Source organism: Halichoeres trimaculatus, unplaced genomic scaffold (genome assembly GCF_033239565.1).
Source record: "Halichoeres trimaculatus isolate MK-OKI-2021-1 unplaced genomic scaffold, fHalTri1.1 fHalTri1_scaffold_18, whole genome shotgun sequence".
Classification (NCBI taxonomy): domain Eukaryota; kingdom Metazoa; phylum Chordata; class Actinopteri; order Labriformes; family Labridae; genus Halichoeres; species Halichoeres trimaculatus.
Window position 1 is genome coordinate 26806649 of NW_027437196.1, and position 21452 is coordinate 26828100.

At 42.8% G+C, this 21452-nt stretch overlaps 1 protein-coding gene across 3 annotated transcripts in view; it reads left to right on the plus strand.

The window, feature by feature from the left end:
- The window catches only part of arhgef4 (Rho guanine nucleotide exchange factor (GEF) 4), a 131474-nt gene that overhangs the window by 25052 nt on the left and 84970 nt on the right, over positions 1 to 21452 (plus strand). For 2 of the 3 annotated variants that reach the window (XM_074692992.1, XM_074692993.1), the window contains exon 3: positions 15871 to 20331. In XM_074692992.1, coding sequence (XP_074549093.1) covers positions 15871 to 20331 — 4461 coding nt within the window. The remainder of the gene's footprint in view (positions 1 to 15870; positions 20332 to 21452) is intronic. The other variant, XM_074692994.1, reaches the window with a different exon arrangement.

Below are 21452 nucleotides of genomic sequence, written 5' to 3' on the forward strand. Positions count from 1 at the left end.
ACTTCTAACTGCAGAAGCTGAAACTGATGCTGTAATGCTCTAAACCGCTGCTCTTGTCTTTCAGTTACCTCATTCTGCTTTGCCTCCCGAGCTTCTTGCTGACCCATATGAGCCTGTAGAATGGACATAAGGTCTGACAGAGTTGGCTCCTTGCCTTCATCCTCAGTGCTTTCTACCACCCCAGCAGCTCCACGCTCCTCTTCTTCACCGCTGGTTATTAGCAGGCCTGCAGGTCCTCCTCTGCCTTTTCCACTTTTCCCTCCACGGTGCATTTTCCAATGAAAACAGGGGGGAGAAAAAAAAAAAAAAAAATATCGAGAGAAAAAACAACTCCTTTGTCCTAAACTGGATGATCCCACCACTGCCACCAATTGTCAGGGACCAAGCCGTAAGGACACAACAAAGGAGTTTCTTTGTTTGAAAAAGTGGGTTATTTTTTATTTCACCCAACAAAAAAAGAACTATAAAAATCAAACTGCTAACAATTCCGCCTATAAAAGAGGTCAACTTAATATAACTGAACTCAAACTGGACATAAGGTGCGAACATAACAAACAGACCTAACACAATGAAACAATAGGACGACTTATATAGTGGTTTGGCCAAACCAATTCAAACACAAGGGGAAAACATAACAGGACAATGTGCAACCTGATACAAAACTAAACTAAGAAACCCTAAATCCCCCCCGTGACATCGGAGCAGTTGGAATCTTCCAATTTGCCAGCCTCCAGCATAAAAGCATTGGCTGCCCTTGGCCCCGCCTTTTGCTCCCTCCAGGAAGTGCCCTTCCCCAGCAGCCAGGTAACTCAAACAAAGGAAAAATGGTTAGTGCAACAGAAATGTGTCTAATCTTGCATTGTACAAATGTGCGCGCTAAATTTAAACAATGCAAAACTAAATTCTGAAATAAACTAATGTTAAAGCAACCTAATGTGTTCGTGGTTTATTGCAAAGAAAAGGTGTGGTGAACTAACTGAGGAATGAATTGAGTGGAGCTGTTACCCCTGTGTGGCCCTGGCCATCACAGCCAGATAGAAGACCCTCCTGGGTTATAAAACATCTGCAAAAACAAACAGGAACGTTTAAGTATGGCTTGACACACCACATGGAAGTGTATTGCTGCCATGCAAGAAATTGAAAATCAGTTTAGGATTTTTAATTTCTAATTAAGCAGAATAGATGAAGATTTCTTTAAAGCTCCGTGTTTGATGTTCTAAGTGATTTTTTGTGCTCAAACTTCAACCTTTCTCTTGTCTTCTCGAAACATTTAAACTCCAAACACCTCTAAATAATCGAACTAGTATTCCCCTCTGTTCTGCCTCAGCTGAATGTCCCATCATTTCTTTCCTTACACTTGATGTCTGGGCTGGGGCAACTGGAAGCCTGCCTATATCTCCTTTGCCTTGAGTGGGCTCAGTGTCAGGAGCCATCTGCAGCACACAATCCCTGTTGTTAACACTGATTTAAAACTTTAAGGCGGCTCCAGGATGTCTGGCAGCCTCTGGCAGACTTTATGTTAATCTCTAAACGAGACATATAATGCTGTATCACTTTCAACTCTGAATGATGGTAGATTAACATAAATTGTGCTTCAGCTCCTCTTTACAGTGATTCTAACAATGATTAAACCAAGTCAAAGCTGGTGTTGGTGAAGCTAACGATGGCTCCTTCATTTAATTAATCAGATGATCTTGGTAAGTTTATCTGTTTCGTGATTTCAATCCTTTTCAGCTTTGTTCAGATTCAGTGAGCTTCTCTTTGTGGTCAGCTCATTTTCTCTTCACTTGATTTTTTTTACATTTTGGCTCATTTACTTTGTACTCTTCAGTTTTCTTCTCAGAACAGATGTAAATGGTAGTTTTAGACGATAACCACCACTTCTTGGTTTTCTGAACACAGTGCCAATGAAAGGACCAGCCTAAGATACTTAGTTTGGGAATGCAGCTATTGATGCCAGAGGGTAGTCAACCCATGGTAAGAAAAGCCATTCATTAGTGTGACTCATATTTGTGGGACATGCTGTAATTGCATTCCTCTTTCTGGCACCCGCTCTGTTTTTTTTTTTATATCAGTATGTAATAAAGTTAAAGACCAGATCCTCCAATCACATTCTTCGTACTGGAATATTCTGAAAAGTTACCAGGGTTTTGGAGAAATGAAACAAGTTATGGGGTGTGTTAGTGGTGCGGGAGGAGCTGTTGGACAGAATAATTAAGCCTGAAAGGAGTCACATGCAGTCTTCCTGTTCTTTCCCACACTGTGCTATTGGTATTCCGACCCAGATCTCTGAGGCCTGTTTTGGCTTCCTTTGTGCTGTGTTTCCATGGTAGTGTCCTCTGGAGGGGAGACAAGCTTCGTTAAGTAGAGAGGTTGTGTGTGTTTGGTGAGTGTGTGAGAGTGTGTGTGTACATATGTGTACTTCCATACAAAAGCTGCATATAAAGACTGACCTCGCTGTTGTTAAAAACTAAAAAATTTTCAATGAGGTTATTCCTCATGTTAGAATTTTTTTCCATATGAATAGGAGGATGGGTGTTAAAGATGCTGTGTGGAGGATCTGTTTTCATTAGACTACAGCAACATCTTTTGACCCAGAGTCTCTGCTATGAAGACGTGACTTTTAACAAGGCGTGTGTTTGTTTTGGAAATGATTAGAGATCAAATCCTCTTTTTAACTCTACTTTTATATGTTAAAACACAATACAGCAGTGTAGGGTATTTATCAACAGTTAGGTAGGGTTGTTGATTGAAACGTGACATCAAGCAAACTTTGTACCGTAGTTTGGTAGCTTGCTATATTTAGGGCTATCGGCAGCCCAGTGCTCTGATGTACACATAGGGCTCTAATTTCGTGGCGCAGCGCAGCGCAGGGGGCGCAAGCCTGGCGCACCCTGCGCTGTGTTAATTTTGTGCGGCGCACCGCCCTGCGCTGCCAATTTGACAATTTGGTAGACCATCTGCGCTGAGATGGATGTGACTGCGCACCAGGGGGAGTTGACGGCGCACCAGGGGGAGGTGTTGGCATATTCATGTTGGCGCAGTGACAATTTCGTGCCAAAAACAGTGCAGAAAGTGCGCTGAAAGCTCGCCAGCTCCAACCTGGTCTATTCTCGGTGCAAAGTGGAGTGCACCCTCCGCAGCTGTAATTTGGTGACAGGCGCACATGTGCGCACATGTCAACAAAGCCTTAGAGGCAGGTTTCCAGAGCGTCAGGCACATTTTAATGCAATAAACAATCACAACAATCGCTATTTAATCTAACCGTCTGAACCAGCATATACATTTATATCTATATTAACTGTCCCGTCACATCTGATGTCAGATTAAAGCCGTTTGTCATAATGGAAAGTTAACCTGACGGCAGCTGGAAGTTTGATGCACATCTTACAATTAAACAATAAACAGCCTTAACATCTGATACTGAGTATATATCTGGTTCTCTCATTTCATTTAATTCAAAGAAAAGAGGGAGAGAAAAGACGAAGAATAAAGAGACAAAATAAATGTATGTCACTCAGGATTTACCCGTGATTTCCCATATTTCTCTGTTTTAGTCTTTATTTTTAACGTGATCTAAAAAGATGGAGTACATTATTGTAAGGAGGATGAGGCGGAGACACTGGGAGAGTATACAGTATATCACCAAAGGCTCTGCTTGGCGATGACAAACCAGGAGTGCAGGTGGATCAAAAGTATTCTGAATGGATAAGCCAGCTGTGTAACTGTCTCTTCATTTTGTACTCCTATTAATGACAAAGGAACAGATTAAATCTGTCCCGGGAGCTGGCCCACATGGTGACGTGCTGCGTGTCCTCCGATGCGCCCCGCTGTCCATTCTCCTGCTGCGGGGACAGCAGCTCTAACCGTCTCCGCTACCTGGTCTTTCCAGTACACTGTTTCCGCGCTGCTGGGGATCACTCAGACTAATCAGACGCTGCGCCTCAGCCGCAGGGCATTTAAAGGCGAGGAGAGGCGCTCATTTGATTGGTGAAAACAGCGCTCGGCTGTGTTAAACCCACTCACGGCTTTTCTCCTCCCTCTGCCATTTGCGCAGAGGGAGGCGTGAACGTGCTCCTCTGTGCCTTGACTGCGCCTCTCTTGGCACTGCAGAAAACTTGCAAAGTGCGGCGGTCACGCCCTGTCCGCGCGACGAAGGTCAGCACAGGGCAGGTGCGCCTGCGCTTGCGCCTGGTCTACGAAATTAGAGCCCATAGGCTAACGTGACAACAAACAAACTGTCAGTTTGTACCATAGATTAGTAGCTGCCTATAGTATGACACACTGGTGCTCCAAGACGTGTCTGTTATGTGCAACGTTAGTGAATCCTGGTTAGCTTTGTCCTGCCAGTCATCTACCAATCAGAGCTAATGTAACCTCACTCTTCATTTTATTGATAGACTCTCAAGTTTGAACAGACCACTGCAGAATAACTGCTGACTGTGGGTTGGAATCAACATTAGCACAAACAGCTTAGCTCGGGTGTTAGCCTTTAGCTTATGCCCTGTCTGTCTCTGTTTATCTTTTTTCTGTTGTTATTCTGTCTGACAGTCCACCACCACTACAAAATTAATCACAGAAATCGTTTTCAGCAGAGAAAAACACGGATCTCTCTTCTCACTACTAAACCTTGTCAGCCTGTGACGTGTTGTCATAGAGACCTAGACAATCAATCAATCCGGCCCCACTCAACCCTATCAGGGAGCTAAGAAGCAGCATTTGGTGATAATTTATATAGGTGCTGATAATCTCATTTGAAAGCGAGGATTACAATCGGGCATATATCTAGAAGGGAGATTTTTTCAAGATCCCTTAAAAGCTCCTCACAATCTCTTAAGAAGAAAAAGAACCTGCAGATGTCTGGTACTAAGAACAGGAATTTACACATCTATTATGATTGTCATCAAATCATGTGTAGATATTTGTTGTGATAATGATTTTTTTTTTTTTAAGTCCAAAAAGTGCCCAAACAACTGACACTGATGGTGTTTTTCTTTTTTTTTTTTGTTCATTTTCATCCCATCTTATGAGTGTGTTAAGTTGTGATACTTACACACAGATACTGAATTTTCTCTGTGTCAAACTGCTTCCTCTTGTTCTGCTCTCCCATATTTAAAACCCTGTCTTCTTATGTGCTCTTTCTGCACTCTTTTTTGTTTGTTCACAGTTTTCTTTCCCATTTCTGTTACAGATTAGGTCGGCTAAGGTTACATCCACCTGCAAAAAAACACAACATCAACACATCCAGAAGCACACAAAATCACCCTGCTTATACCACGCTGTGATAGATAAACTAAAAATGATGATGTTCAAAGATATATTCAGTGAAAACTTAAACTTTAACTTGCATCAAAAACAATCCACACTGAGTGGTTTTATTTCAGCAGTCAAAACTTTAAACTTGGTGTCAGTGAAAAAAGCCATGGCCCATCATGAATGCATTGGTTCGCACCATTACAATGCAGAAATGCTGACGTTATCTTAGATCAACACGTATTTTAAAGGGTAATGTTTAAGAAAATCCTGAGCAGAGGATGAAGGTCAATTTGTGGCTGTCTGTACTGTACTGGCTATTAATCTTACATTATAAAATTCTGATAATTTCTGTGTTCTCCGGGTTTTATCTTGGTACCTTTGGGACTGATCCTCGGCTGTGGGGCTGAAGTCACTCACAGGGGTCACATGATCCAGCTTGTCATGAAGCTTTTACGGACAAATTAAGTGGATCACTGAAGATTTTTTTCTACTAACAAAAACTTAAAACCTCTGCTAACTGAAAACTGTCTCTGTAAAACTGAACAATCTTGTGTTAAATATTTCTGAAAGCAGTTTTTCTGACCTTTAAAACATGGCTCAGTGCTGTGAATATCAATAGGTATGACTGATCTTGAACGATGTGGATGATCTTTGTTTTCCTTACCAAAGGTTATTTTCTCTGACTGTGTGATCCACAGTACAGTGTTGTTGGATCTTGAATTCTTGTTCTGCTTCTGAATAGTTAAATGTTGCTCTCCAGCCAATGAAAGCTCTTGTTTCAAACAGTAGGGCTTTGTATTCACAGAATGTTGTGAACATTTTGCAAAGCAAATGTGCCCAGGCGTCTTCCATGGTCAGTGCTGACCTTTTCATTTATTCATGCTAACTGACATCAAAACTGTAGATGAATGACATCAGTGATAGCTTTCTGGCTTTTTGCATGTGACGTACTGACAGCAGTCAGATGTGCATGTGATCTGAGACAGAAGGGAGAGTGTGAGGAGGAAAAGAGTGGTTATGAGTCTGCCAACATCAACATGACAATCACAGCCAGACAACACACACTGCTAGAGTTCTCACTGTGAGTGGATTTATTCATTATTGCTGGGTTAAACCCCCCCCACTTTCCTTTAGACCAGGGGTTCTCAAAGTAGGGGTCGCGACCCCCCAGGGGGTCGCAGTACGCAGAGGGGGGGGTCGCCAGATGATTCAGAATCCTATAGTCTTACTCCAGATAGGGTGCATCTTTATCCATTAATAATACTTAAAAATATACAACATGTAGACATCAAATGTCACTAATTAATAATGATAATAATAATAAGCTCAGTTCGTAAATACATTGAAGATGCAATAATAATCCATTTTAATGGATGAAGCCTTGGCCTGGATGAGAGGTCGTCAGGTGGTGCCCAACCTTCTTTGAGTGTTTCGACCCTTAACCACAACGCTCTCCAGTTGGTGGGTCAGCAGTGATTGGCCAAATCACTGCCCCTCTCATCCAGGCTTCCAGCTATTGTCCTCTCTTTTATGCCAGAGCCAGCAGGAGGCTCTCTCTGCTGCTTCTCCCAGCCTACCAACGGCTGTTTTCCTCAAGGGGCCTCTCAATCCGACCTTCGACAACAGGACTGGGCTGGGAATCCTTGACACCCCACTTCCACTGTCATCAGCCGTACTTTCCACCCTTCGTCCCGGCAATCGTGGACAAGTTGTTGGTACTTTGTCTTCTTTCTCTCCGCCGCTTCCTCGCAGACCTCCTCCCACGGGACCGTTAGTTCCACCAGGATGATTTTCATTCCCTCTAGAGACCACATAATTATGTCAGGTCTCAGAGTGGTGGTCAGTACCGCCTCTGGGAAGTGTAGCTTCCTCCCCAGGTCGACCTCCATCTCCCATCCCTGGGCCGACTGCAGGAGGTTTTACTTGGCTTAGCCTTGGAAGACTGGTCTATGTCCTTCCTTTACAAAGGCGATGGTGCTCAGTGGTGGTCTTGTCTTGGCTGGCTGCTTCTTTCTCCGTTCTTGCTCCAGGATGTCTGCGAGCAGTGCCAACACCTTGTCATGGCGCCACCTATGTCTCCCCTGGGCTAATGCCACCTTGCACCCGGATAGGATGTGCGCCATAGTTCCTTTACCTCCACACAACCTGCACAGTGGGTCCTCCCTCATTCCCCACTTATGCAAGTTGACTGGGGTCGGTAGGGTGTCGTACACTGCTCGGAGCAGAAACGAGATACGGAACGGCTCCAGCCTCCACAGTCCACTCCATGTGATGGTCCTCTTAGGAAGGTTCCATCTTGTCCAGGCCCCTTGAGTTGCGAGCTCGACGGATTTAGCTCTTCGGTGTTCTTCCTCAAGGTTTCTAACTTCGTCCTGGATCATGGACCTCTCCTCCTTTGGAGTGGACTTGGACTACTGCTGGAAATGCGATGTTCCTAAGCCCTGTCTTCCAGTGCATGGATTTCCGATGGTATCTTTGGTCCTGAGAGAAGCTTCAGCCTGGTAAACTGCCGTGCTGGCGGCCCACTTCCTACCTGATCTTGTTCTTTATCCTGCTTCCCTGACGAGTTGGTCTTGGGAGTCCCTATATGTCAGGGAAAGTCTGCATTTTCACCGTGGTATTATTCTCATTTATTGAAATAAGGAGGACAAACAATTGTGACTGAGAACAAAGAGACCCGGCATGTGCCCGTGTCGGCACTATCATAGCCAAATTCACCGCTGTAACAGATACGCCTGAAGGTTGGCATTTCTTACCGGCTGCCTCTTTGGTTTTCTGCAGTTTATCCTCTGCACAGCGACTCTTTTTAGCCGTAAAACTTTAAAGGAGCGCCGTCTGGCACACTTTGGTGCGCACTCCTCACCTGCTTCAGGTGCGTCAGACGAATATGGTCAAACCCTTCCGGCAGGAAATCTACGCCTTTTAATCGATTCGTAGTGATATTATCACCTAAATGTTTTATTTATCCCCCTAAGATTGTATGGATTCATGATTTATGAAAGATTTTAACGTTTGTGCCAGCTTGAGAGATATAAAAATAAAAAAATAGATAAATCAAAACAACTCAAATCAAGTTGTTTATCCATATTTGGTTGCAAATTGGATGAAATCTAATAATTAAGACACCTTTTTTACCCTTTATTTTAATACTACCTTATTAAATACTACCTTATTCAATATTTTAGACCAACAATGATTTAATTGTACTAAGTTCTTTAGCAAATTGACTCGACAGTAATTGTGGGGGTCTCCAGTCTTTGGCACCGTTTCTTTAGGGGTTGCAGGCTTAAAAGTTTGGGCACCCCTGCTTTAGACCTGTCTCCATTCTTGGTCTTATAGATTAGGATATAGGATATAGATGTAGGATATTTTCTGCTTGAGCTGCAGCAGCTCCTCTTCACCATGTCTGCTGCAGAGCTTCTGATTGGCTGATTTGATAACGAGCGTATGTTAACGAGCATTCTAACAGGTGGATCTTATAAAGTGTCTGCTGAGTGTATCCATCTGTTTGTTCTTAATGAAAGTGGATGTGAATCGCTGTGAACAGAAGCCTGGTGGAGCTCTGGGTGTAGTGAGGTGAAAGCCTGGTTGCAGAATGCAGGATATTGTCTTGGAGAGAGAAAGATCGGCCTTGTTTGTGTGTTTTATTATGCATGTGTGTGTGTTCATGCAAACAGTGTTTAAAGGACGTGATGTGTGTGTGTGACACTCTGGTGGCACAATAGTCAGCTGTTCCCAGAATGGCTGCAGCACCCACGCCCGCATTTTCTCTTTGCTGAGTGTGACAGCAGCTCCCGGTCATCAGGATCATGAGAGGATGTCAGTTCTTTAAACTAGGAGACAAAAACGGTGAGACCAGGGAGCGGAATTAAAGACTCATCAAACATAGGTATTCTGTGTTTTATTAATATTCAGTATATTTATTTAATGATTCTTTGAAGCTAATTTTTGGAAGTATTGGTGAGTTTGAAAAGAAGGGGGAAGCATTTGCTGTGAGCTTATTTCTGATTCTCTGTGTCTGTGATTATCCCCACATTCATTGCTGATAACATGCTGAAACATTGTACACTGATGACATCTGATGAATTACAGTTGTATGCTGCAATTATAGATTAGACCTACAGAGACAGTGTTAGGAAAGTTCTCTGCAAGTCAGTTCTTCCTCTAAGCTAACCATGCACTTATAATGATGACTTAACAGTTGACAAATCGGTGGCTATAAATGTGTTAACCCCTAATGGTATGCATAGTGATGCCAGTTAGAAAAAATGTTTTTTCTGTTTCTTTTTTTTCTTTCTTTCTTTTTTTTGTCTTGAAATAGATCAAATAAACACAATCTAAAGATTTTTTTTAAAAAATTTTTTTATAGATATTTTTGGGGGTTTGTTGCCTTGACGCAACACTATACTACGATGGTTAACCACGAGAAAGAGAGTTATTTATTAATATTTCAACACTTTTTTTTTCAAAACACATGGATAATACTTGATTTCAATTTCAATTTAGTTTATTTGATAAGGAGGGACAATGTATATTCATACACACTTTAAAAAAATAAAATGTAATTATACCCAAATCTAGCTACCAAGCTTATTTCCATTGGTAGTCCCCCCCAGCTTAAATATAAAAAGAAACAGGTTAAAAAAAATTAAAAATACAAGTATAATATTTAAAGGGTTCTGTTCTTCTTGTTTTGTTTCTTTTTAAGGAGAAAAAAAGAAAAGAAAAGAGAAACATTATCATAATAAATCATGATTTATATTTCATAAATCATAGTTTTTATTGTAGACAGGTCACAAAGGTCACTCATTTTTACAGGTTTCCAAAAATTGAACTATTAGAGATTAAGTTTAACTTGTCTGTTAATATGAACTTTTTTTTTCTAGACTGAGAGAGGCCTGGTAAAAACGTTATTGAACTGTTTTGAGGAGAAATTTGGCCGAGGTGGTCCTTGTAAGAAAGTCTGCAAAAAGGGATTCTGTATGACCTCCAGAGGCTCATATGACAAATTCAATCGCTGCTATTGGTCTCTTTTTGTATTTTCTCTCTTTTTTTTTTAAGTATTTCATAAAAACTGGGATGTGTAGTGTGAGTGTAAAATACCAAAAATGGGTATGTTGCCTCGAGGGAACATGGTACCATAAAACAGTTAGCAAACTCTGATCCTCAAATATGAAGCCAGTGATGACGTATTAAGATCTGCTGTTTTTCAGGGGAAGAACTGAAGACTAAACAGTTTCAGTTTCAAGTGTCTGTTTCTCTGCTGGCACACTGTAAGAGGGATGAATTGGGTTGAAGTCATATTGTTGTAGTCTTTATTTTTAAGATATCAAATTTTAAAGGTTTGTTTAACCAAGGGCATGGCTGTCTGGATTGACAGTGGAGCAAACTGTAGCTGTTAGCAAAAAGGCTAAAGGCTTTCTTCAACTCTGCCTCTGGTTTGACCAAAAGCTGAGTCAGCATCTTCAGTACGGCAGCTGTTGCTGGTAGGTTTAAAAAGTGAGCTTCAGTAACAGATAAATGATGTCATGGAGACTTGGTCTTTTTACTTTACAGAGTGTGACAGTTACATGATGCACACTGGTCATGATCAAATGTACCCATTGTTCATTAATCTAGCTAATAGCTAACAAGCGCTAACAAGCCAGAGGGCCTGGGGCTTTTAGCCTTCTGTGCGCCTTTTCACATTTCATTTTCTTGGTTTTAGTGTCTTGAGTCTTTGGTAAACCTTTTAGCAAACTTTTCCCTGTTGTTTCTGTGTCTGTGACACTGCATGTGCTTATCCTGTCACAAATTATGGAATACACCAACTGTAGATAGAGGGGGGTTTGAGAAGGGGTTTGCTTTTTTCCTGTTTGATGAAATTAGTAGAGGGATTCATTGGTATCAAATAGAATTGATGTACCACACTTCATTCAAAGTGACTGCTTTAAAGTGATTAAATTAATTAAAAAATTTAAATATAGGTCTGCATTCATGCTTTAATTAAAGAATTTTCAGTGCGTTACTTTTACTTTTTGGTCAAGTAAAAACTGGCCCCGTCTGTGTGTAGAGGAAACCGGCAGAGGAGCAGGGAGGGGGTGTTTGGTGCGAGCGCCCTGGGCTTCTGCTGCACAAAAACACTGCTGTAGGGGTAATTTCTGCCCTAAACCTTGTGATAGGACCCAACTTGTTCCATCCCGGAGTATCACTTTAAGCAGAAGGTTGAGAGATTTGCAAAATAACTCTAGACTGAAAAAATTTGGGCCTTGTCCACATGTAGCCAGATATCTGGGAAACCACATATATTTTTATACGTTTACACCTGTCATCCACATAAAACTGCAGCTTTATGTTGCTGAAAACATGTTTTCTGAAAACTGCAGCCAAAGTGAAGATTTAGAAAACTCTGGTTTCATGGTTTTATGGAGACGCCAGGAAACAGAGTTTTCAATTCTCAAAGTCACAGCTGAATGACGGGAGCTCATTTTGATTGGCTGGCATGGGTTTTACATCTAGGAAAAACACTGCCAAATACGGGTTTGGCATGCCTGGAGTCGCACTCATTGGCAGATTTGTTCGCTGGATGAAGGTGTTTTTTAAAATGAATGAAGGGGATATTCGTTTTTGAAAAATGCCCAACTACGTGTGGACAAGCCCATAGTTGGGCGATGGCCATGTAAAGGAAATTTAGAGGTGCTTCAGTATGCAGCAGTGCGTCTAAAGAGGTCAATGCGAACTGTCAGTCAGAAGAAACCTGACTGTATGATCAGTTATCCTGTTTTTTCGTCCTCTGTCTCACCATGTTGCAGTCTTACTGGGTTAGCTTGACTGACTTTAATTTTAGCTGAACCACAACAAGCTCTTTTTAAAGCTTGTGTGTTTGTATTTTTTTCTTTGTGTGTGTGTGCCCAGTATTTAAACTTAGACAAATGGTAGTATGGAGTCAGCACACTGTGGTACATGAATAAATGCTTTGCTCCCAGTTCTTCCTGCAAAATCATTTTCCACTGCTCTAAGCTGAGTCTCTTAACATTCTGAGCCCACCTATGATGGATATTTGATCAACAAGAATGTAAGTTATAATATTTATGGGCTATATGATTGACCTCCTGGTGCTCAGTTTGATCTGGAACACAGCTGAAGTTTGTGTTTTTTTAGACCATTTTTGCATATGACTGACAGACAATAAGGTGAAGGGTTTTATTTTCTGTTTTGGTCAATGTTGCATCTCTCTGTTTGTGTAGCATGTCTGATAAAAGCGTCTCATACTGTGGGCCATGTGCTTGCTTGGGTAACTGTGGTGAGAAGCTGCTCCGTCCACTCTATGCCAGAGAGGGAGCTCTGCTAAGCCTTTAAGCTGCTTTTAGACACTCAACTATAATTAATTAGCAGGAAATAACACTGACCACTCTGTGACTGGATTAACCAATGATGGCAGGTTTTCTGTTTTTAGTCCCGCCCCTTAGTGAAGGGAGGGGTCTGCATTGCTGTTGAGCTGGTCAGTGGGGGATGTTTTATTTGACTCCCCTTTGCACGGGATCCTGAACTCTTTTTTTGAGGTGGTTGTTGTGCTGCTTTCATTAATTTTTAATAACACATTAAAAGTTCATGAATCTAAAAATATTTTAGATTTTAACAATATACATTTAAACTGCAGGTATAGAAATGGAAACATCAGTCATGTTTACTCTGGTTGTTGCTGCAACGCTCCAATCTTTTCCCTTATCTAGGATTTGCTCTCAGTGCTGAGTGTGAAAAATTAAAAGGTAACAAACCAAGAATCATTCTGGAAATATTAGATATAATCATCAATATATCCCTGATAGTGAGGACAGATAACATTGTGTTGGCTTCACTTGTAGTAGCAGTCAATTAAGGCTTCCTCACTCAAAGCCCACTAAGTTTGAAGAGAAAAGTGTGAAATGAAGGTGTCTGTCTCACCAATAGGTTGAAGTGTTTCCTGTGTAAGCTCACTTTTGCTCCCCTTGAGGTGAGCCGTCATGCAGCCTACACTGCTCTGAGTTACAGGTCTGTATTTATAGCCAGGCTTCTTAATGTCTTTCCTTGTTATTGAGACGCAGAGTTCACTGGGAACCTGCTGTGTTGAGGGCGGATTAAGTCCTAGCCGCTGAAGAAGATCCACTTCTCACACATGCAGTGAGGCAGGAAGCTCTTCTTGTTACGTTAGCAGTCATTTCCCTGCAAGGTGTCATTTTACAGGATGGAAATGGGATGGATGTGTTATTTATGACCTAACTCTTATCGATAAGAAAAGCAATGGGAGAAAAGGAAGAAGGATGAGGAGAGCAGCTGAAGTAGCGTGAAGGCAGTGGAGAGCCTCTGAGTGCTCTGTGTGGTTATGCTGGTGAGCGTTTGTGTGAGGGACATCATGGGAGCAGTGCTCAGCTGGTTTGCTTCTCGCCTTCACACTCTGGTGCTGGACACAACTGATGCATTGAAGCTCTTGACTGTAAGTGAAATGATTGCATTTGCAGATGTGATGGGGAGAATGTGAACATGTGTGTTTGTGTGTGTGTGTTGTTGCAACTTATTTTTACTGAGGTTAACATTTGCTCCAGCAGATGAAGGAACATTTTGGATTCTTTCTTTTAGAAAGCATCATGTTTGATTTTACACTTATAGTTTAGAGTGTAATTTAATGTATTGATACTGCTGTGCAAGCAGTTTCACCTGTGTAATACAGCAGTCAAGACAGATCACCCCAAGGAGACAACACCATGTGAACTATTGTATGGTATTGGTCAATGCGTGCTGCCTTGTTTCACTCACTACTGTGAGCCTGGAAATGTATTTCATTGAAATTAAGGTGTGCTTCTCTTTGACCTGTTCCCCTCTAGCCCCATTTCCACAAAGTGGTTTGGTATGGGTCAGCACAGTTTGATAGCCCCGTCAACTACGTAGTAGCGTGACAGCATAGCAGTGTGACACAGTGTACCCTGCTAATAAATTCAACGAAGAAGAAAAACGCAACTGTTTTTTTTTTCAACAGCAGTTTGACTCTGTTTTGCGACTTCATTTTTCAAGGAAAAAGAAAGTTATCTCCAAAAAGTCGACTGGAGATTTAAACATGGCAGTTTTATGTGTTTTTCTTAATTATCGCAGTCACTTGGGAAGTGACAATTTTTTCAACCAATCAACGGACTGCAGTGTTACTGGCTCCACCTTCTGGAGTTGGATCAGTATGTCTGGCACCCCAAAAGAAGGGTACCAAAAAGTGGGATGGTACAGGTTGGTAATTTGGGGACCTGTCCCAGGTTTAGTAAAATAAAATGCCTCAAAATGCGTACCGTGCTGAAACAAATCGAACTGAACCGGTTGATGGAAACAGGGCTCAAGGGTGCATTTACTCCACCTGGCTCCAAATGACTATATTCTTTGCTTCTGTTGATCTAGTACTTCTTCAAAAGCACACTGTGATGATAACAGTCTCAAAACCAACAAAAAGTTAAATTTAAATCATTGTCATTGGATAAATTAATTCAATACTAAAGCGTTGGACAGTTCGCCAAGTAATGCCAGCTTCCAACAATGTGAAACAACCTTTCAGAAGGAACAGGCTTGGAGGATGTTTCTAAATATTTCAAATATACAGATACATTCTCATAACATTATTATTTTTTTCTTTTTTCAAAAAGTACACTGACTTTGCAATTTGTCTTAAAATTTAAAACATTTTATTTGCTCTACTAATGGTGAATATTTTCACCCTTATTTTTAGCTTAAATAATGGCAGGTCAGGGACTCAAACTTCACAGGTTAAGTAAACTTTCAAATCGGTTGTTTATTTTTAGTTCTTGATTTTTTTTATCTAGATTAGCATCAGAACTGAAAAAGTAGGGTCTGCAAGAATTTAAGTTACTTGTTAGTAAACACAACATTCAAACTGTGCTCCTCCTCCTTGGCTCAGTGCCAACAGCAGCACACACCCACTGCCTCCAAACGGAGCTACATGAACTCACAAGCCCAGCAACCACCTGCAGCACTGCGTTTCTATGTGGGAGATACTTGAAAGCCGTGCACCTGACTTGGCATGTTAGCATAAGCTAATTACAGGTATTTGACACAAACCTGGTTAGTAGAAAGCCCACTCACATTGCTCTTTGTCCTGTGCTTCTCTTTAAGTGCCTGAGAGCCACTGAATGTCAAGCCAAGCTTTACCCTTGTTTAGTGTTTCATTTGACTTTGGTTTTGTGTCTCTCTTCCTTTGTGCTACGTCCACTATCGTTGCTGCTCTGATTAGCTTCCACGCCCTATCACCAACATGCAAAGTCACTTGTGCACTGGGCACTCTGTTACTGGCATAAAATCAGTCTACTGTCCAACCCGAAGCATCCCAATATCACCAATTCATCAACAAACAGGCTGAGGAGAAGGCTGAGGCAGACACAGACACTGACACACATGTATAGAAGCCCATAGGAGATGATTGAGCAGGATTATGCCTATAAAAGTTGAAGTTTTATTTTTTAATGAAAATCCTGCAGATTCTATCTTTAAATCCTGCCCTCATGAGGGTCACTCATAAAATGTTCACGGAATGAGGGAAAACCAGCTTTATGTCCACCCTGTTATTAGTGCCCTAATCTCATCTCCTTTTGTGTATCGTTTCAGCCCCAGCAAGCTCTTCAAGACTGCCCCCACACGGATGAGATATGTTCAGTGGAAGGTGATCTGTGTCCTGGCACACTGGAATGGTGTGAGACAGGCATTGGAGAGGCAGACACGTCTGATGAGTATTTTGACTTCCGCTCTTGCCACAGTGACACTTTATCAGAGCTGAGTCCTGATGAGGAAGACTCTGTGGATGCCCTGCTGGGATTGGAGGACGCCTACGTTGGCCGACTGGCACTGGACAGCAACTTCCTCACATGCCAGAGCAAAGCCAGGCGAAAAGAGCCAGTAACAGCCAAGGACTGTCAGAGAGCTGCACCAGAGGCTTATGTTGAACAATCCACGTGTAGTTTAAGGAAAAGCCCAGATAACAATGTGGACCCTGGTTTTGCCTTGAATCATAGTACCAGAGACCTTTGCTCTTTTGAGATCAGACCCCATCAAAGAACTGAGAACCTCAAACCTAACCGGGACCTACAGCAGACCTGCTCACAAGCTGTTTGCTCTGAAACTCATGTCAAGGGAAACACAGAGCCATGCAGCTTATACGCACAAAGCCAAGAAAACACTGATACCTTTGACACAAAGGTGAAATATACACAAGACGCTCAGGAAGTGAAACCACCTGCACTGCCTGAAGTAAGCAACCCCAACAAATGTAATGTATCTACGGACTCAGAAACATGTAGGATACATATAGAATCCAGAGGGGACCAGGTTGAGGGAGCAACACAACAGCAAACAGACACCTGTAGTGTTTGGCATATAGCAGAGGATAATACCAAGCTGATCACAGCTTACTCTGCGGAGGACAGCAGAGCTTTAGGTGGATGCAATGAGTACTGTAGTGATAGAGTCCCCAGAGGAGAGAATTTAGGACCCCAGGGTTTGATAAAGGAAGACACTGAGATCAAGGCCAAAGCAGAAGCAGAGCAGTGTGAGGATCACATTTACTTTAGCAGGACTGTGGGGACATGTTTTAATAGAGCAGATCACAAATCTGAGTGTATTTCTACAGAAAAGGGATGCAGAAGAAACAGATCTACAGATGTAGATGCTCAAACGTTTGACAGAACATTTGCACAACTAGACTCCAAATCTGAGACAAAACAGAGAGACGTCCAGATTGAACCAGATTATTTTGAGGCAGGTCCAAACACCACAGAGAGAGATACAACATCACAAAGTGTATCAGAGGTCACAGAGCTTGAGTTTAAGGACATACCTGGTACACAAGTCAGTTTATTGGCTCATGATGTGGATATTTTCCTCCCATCATCTCATGTTGATGAAAGCACAAATAGGAGGCTGTCAGTTTGTACTGATTCAACACATCCCAAGGATAAGGCATGGGTGTCACATGTATGCTCCCAGGCCGAGCAGACTGTATGTTCTGGTGCTACAGTGGAGGGAACAAAACCACCTGGGACAGTAAATGAAATCTGTTCCTCCATCACCTTTTCTACAGAAACAAAACCTTCCTTTTCATTGAACACTCATGCTACTGAGCAGGCTGCTGTACATGTCCTGTTACCTGACACAGGCAGTAAAGAGCTCTCTGAGGAACAGCCCCAGAGCACAGGGTTACAATCACTGCAAGTTCCAGATCCAACTCAAGATTTAATCCCTAATCACTCGGATCAGGATGCTGCTGCAATAGAAATATCCACTTGTGGGCAGCTCAGTTTTTTGGAAACCCTCACACTCTCTGGCTCTGTAGACAAAAGGCCTTGCTCATTCAAAAATAAATCAGATGCCGGTCAAGGGTCTGAGCGGTCCCTGCCTCCACAGACGGTGTCAAAGAACCTGTTGCTTTTTACTGGCAACCAAGGGACAGAGGATCACCCCTCTGTGGTGTCAAGGCACTTTGAAAGAGAAGCCTGCTACCTTCTCTCAAACAATAAAGCACCAGAGGTGGAGGGTGGTCACGATCATCTCAACCAGGAAGTAGTCAGCACGACAAATATTTCACAGTTAAGCACAACAGAGCCTTCTGAGCACAGAATAATTCCCTTAGCTTCTGCCAGGGAATCAGAGGCCTACTCTTCACATGTGCCTAGTGAGACACATCAAACATCAACACATCCTGCTGGAAATGAGTCCATGCAGGGAAGTTACAGGAAATACACAGATGCAGCTCAAAACGTGATTCGAACTTCCACAAAAAAAACTGTCCCAACAATTTCTGATTATTGTAAGCAAGGCCATCATGAGCATAGAGTCCCTGAGCCTCATGGTCGCCTTCAAGCCTCTGTTTCTCTGCTCTCAGACCCCAATAATAACACCAGTGCCAATTTAAAAGGTGTCAAGAGAGGAAGCAATGTAGGCTGTACCTCAGAGGGAACCCGAAGCACCTTTAGAAGTATTGGAAGAAAAGACTGTTGTCGTGTTGAGCTGCCAACAAATGTGAAATCTGACCTGGAGAGCACAAGAAAGTCCCAGGAGTTTGAGTCCTCACTGAGGAGCTGGAACAGTGAGAACCCTAGCATTGTTAGCTACAGCACTTTATGCTTGGCTGATATAGATAAGGAGTGCAAGGGTATAAACTCAAAAACAATTGAAAGCCCCAAGTCCTCAGTGTCAGATTCAGGGAGCCGAGGCCTTGTGGTAGACAGTAGATCTAAAGAAGAACAGCACAGCTCTAGAAAGCAAGGAGATCAGAGCGTTCCCAACACAGAAAGCTTTGGCTTAACATGTAAGAACTACAAAATGGTAGATGAGTCCAAAGACCACACACCGGGCTTCCGGCTGGCTCCACAGCAGCAGCAAGTGATGGTAGTGGGGTTCTCACCTGAGGTCAGCCTCAATCTGATCCCTGCCAGTAGTTTAGAGCCAATTCCAGAGGCTGAGCGTTCACTAGAAAACAATGACATGACTGACGATGAGTCAAAAATAGAAACTAAGGCAGACTACCTTGAGATCTTGATGCCTGCTGACCAAGTGGATGATAATGTCAACATTCTTAATCCAAAGACTCAACATCCCCAGCAGAACCAGGAGGATTATTTTAACTCTTCCAAGCTGGAATCTGAGGAAAACCTTGCAAGCCAAGAGCACTGTAGACCTGTAAACACTGCCTCTGATTCTTTGTCTTACACATCAGCTAGCAGCAGCTGTGATGATTTAGAAGATCCTCACCTTACGCTGTCACCAGTAAGAAATACCAGCACAGACAAAATCAACAAGAAAAGTAAAGCAAAGGGCTACCAGTCAGGAAACAAGGGATCCAAGTTTTCTGTCTTTGCTAAAATCCCGTCATTAAAGAAAGCCAAGGGCACAAAGGACTCCAGTGGTGAGGAGATACTTAATGAGATATCAGGCGGAGGAGATGAGTGCCTATTGACCAAACAAGAGCTACAGAAGGACAACGAGGCTCTCTGTAAAGGTGACATCCACAGCCAAACAGCTCATCAGACGTCTTCCTCATCGCATTGTGCGACAGATGAAGGAGACAGTGGATTTTTCCCCTCTACTATTCAAACCCCCGATGATGTTCAACGGCTTGTACATGGAGGCAGCAGCATGGAGGGTAATGGAGTACCAAATCCAGACAACCTCTGTGGGCCGGTCCAGTCACCCAATGAGCAGACTTACAAGAGAAGCAGGAGCAGTGACAACTTAAACATCCGCATGCGTTTTGCACAAGCACAAAAGTCCCTTTCCAGCCTGTTCGAGTCCCGTTCACTGGACAAGGATAATTTTGAGCAAACCACTTCTGGTGTTGGTACGGATTCTGGTAAAGGTAAACAATCCTGGAAGAAACCAAAAAAAGCCAAGGAGACTGAGGTGCTTAAAAGAGCCCATTCAGTGCCGGAGGGGGAGTGCAGCAGCATGGCTTCTGGACTGGAATGCAGAGACACGATGTCTCCCAGCAGTCAAGGATCATCTCTCAAAGCCCTGTGCCACACTGATCCCATCTCAAAGCGTGGAGTTCCACAAGGGAGTGTAAGAGAAGACCTCCACGGGTTTAGATCTGAGGGCCAGCAGAGGAAGTATTCACTGAACGACTCGTCTACCACATCTGGCCTGTCTTTACTGCTGGGTGACCATGTTGTCTCCCCACCTAGTCTAACTAGCCCAGCCTCACCTTTGAGCCCCTGCTCTCTAGCTTTCCTAACTCATCAGATTTCTCCATCCCACACCAGATACTATGTTGGGGCTGGTGAGAGCTCAACTGAGAGCCCCCTACGGCCAATGAGCCCTAAACCCAATAGTCCCAAACCTGCAGCTCAGCGGAAAATGTATCGTTACCCTTACACGGCAAAGGCCAGTTCTGTCTCTTCTCTGGGCCAGTTTGTCAGCGTGGAGGGACTAACAGACCCCCCTGAGAGACCCAAAACCTTAAAACCCTCCACTAGCCCACTAGGAGTCACCCTCAGCCCTCCAGATATCACGGAGAGCAGGACTGACTGCCATTCACACATCAGTCTGTATGCCATTGGCAACATCAACGACCTGGAGGTAAGAAACGTCCTGCTGCATGAGGTAGACATATGTAGTAACTTCTTAGATTTCTCACATTAAATATGAATAATTCCTGATAAGGAGTAAATAAATAGTCAGCTCTTCAGCAATGGTAACAAAGGGGTTGCTTCTTGTACAATTTGTTTGCATCATCTATGCCCTTTGTGAGTCACCAGCTCTCCAGGACAAGGTTTTATTCCTGTTACCAAGTCCTCTGAAACTACCGGACGTGAACAAATTAATTTGCTTACTGTGACGCTGACAGTTTGTGAACACAATGTATGAGGCCCTTCAAGGCCTCTGGCCTGAGCTTTTGGCAAAAGAAAGAATTTGGACCTTTATTTAAGTAGCTTATAGTTTTTAGGCCCGAGCCAACAAACAGTCTACTTAGGGATTTGAAAGCAGCTGAAACTGTTTGCTTATTGAAACCTACTGAAGTCATCATTCATTTCATAATATTTGTCACTTGTTCAGTCTACTGCTGACTGGTCTATCTCTGGATCGCTGAACTTCACTTTCCAATAACAATGATGCTTTAGTGCTAAGCAAACACTCATATTGTTTTGCTGATTCAGCAGCAGTTTTCTTAAAGTATGGATAACTTGAACATTAACATAACTTACAACAATAATACTCCCCAGTTTGGTTGATTTGAATGGAGTTACACCCTTAAGTACCAAAAGCCAAAAGTCTCAGCTTTCCCTGCTCTGGAGAGTGCTGCTTTTGGGCTACCAGTCAGAGGAGTGGTCTTAACGAAGGGCTTTAACTCATTTTTAGGATTGTACGAGAACAGCTATTAATGTATTCAGCATCCAAGTACAACACTGTTGCTGCTTGTATATCTGCACTGATCTGGAACTGGGCTGGGATGATGAACAAGTCTCCCATTCTCTGTAGCTCTTTGTAAACTGTGAGGAAAAATATCATCCCACGGTGGAATTTTACATTTCCAATATGATTAAGCAGCCCACCTCTCTTGCCTACCTCCCTGCCAGCATCTACAATTGTTCCATGGCACACAGTCAGAAAGAGACCCCCTCCCCATGGCTTTCCAACACATTTAGGAAATAGGATTGGACCATGAAACAGCTCTTTCAACACAGGATTACCCTTGAGTT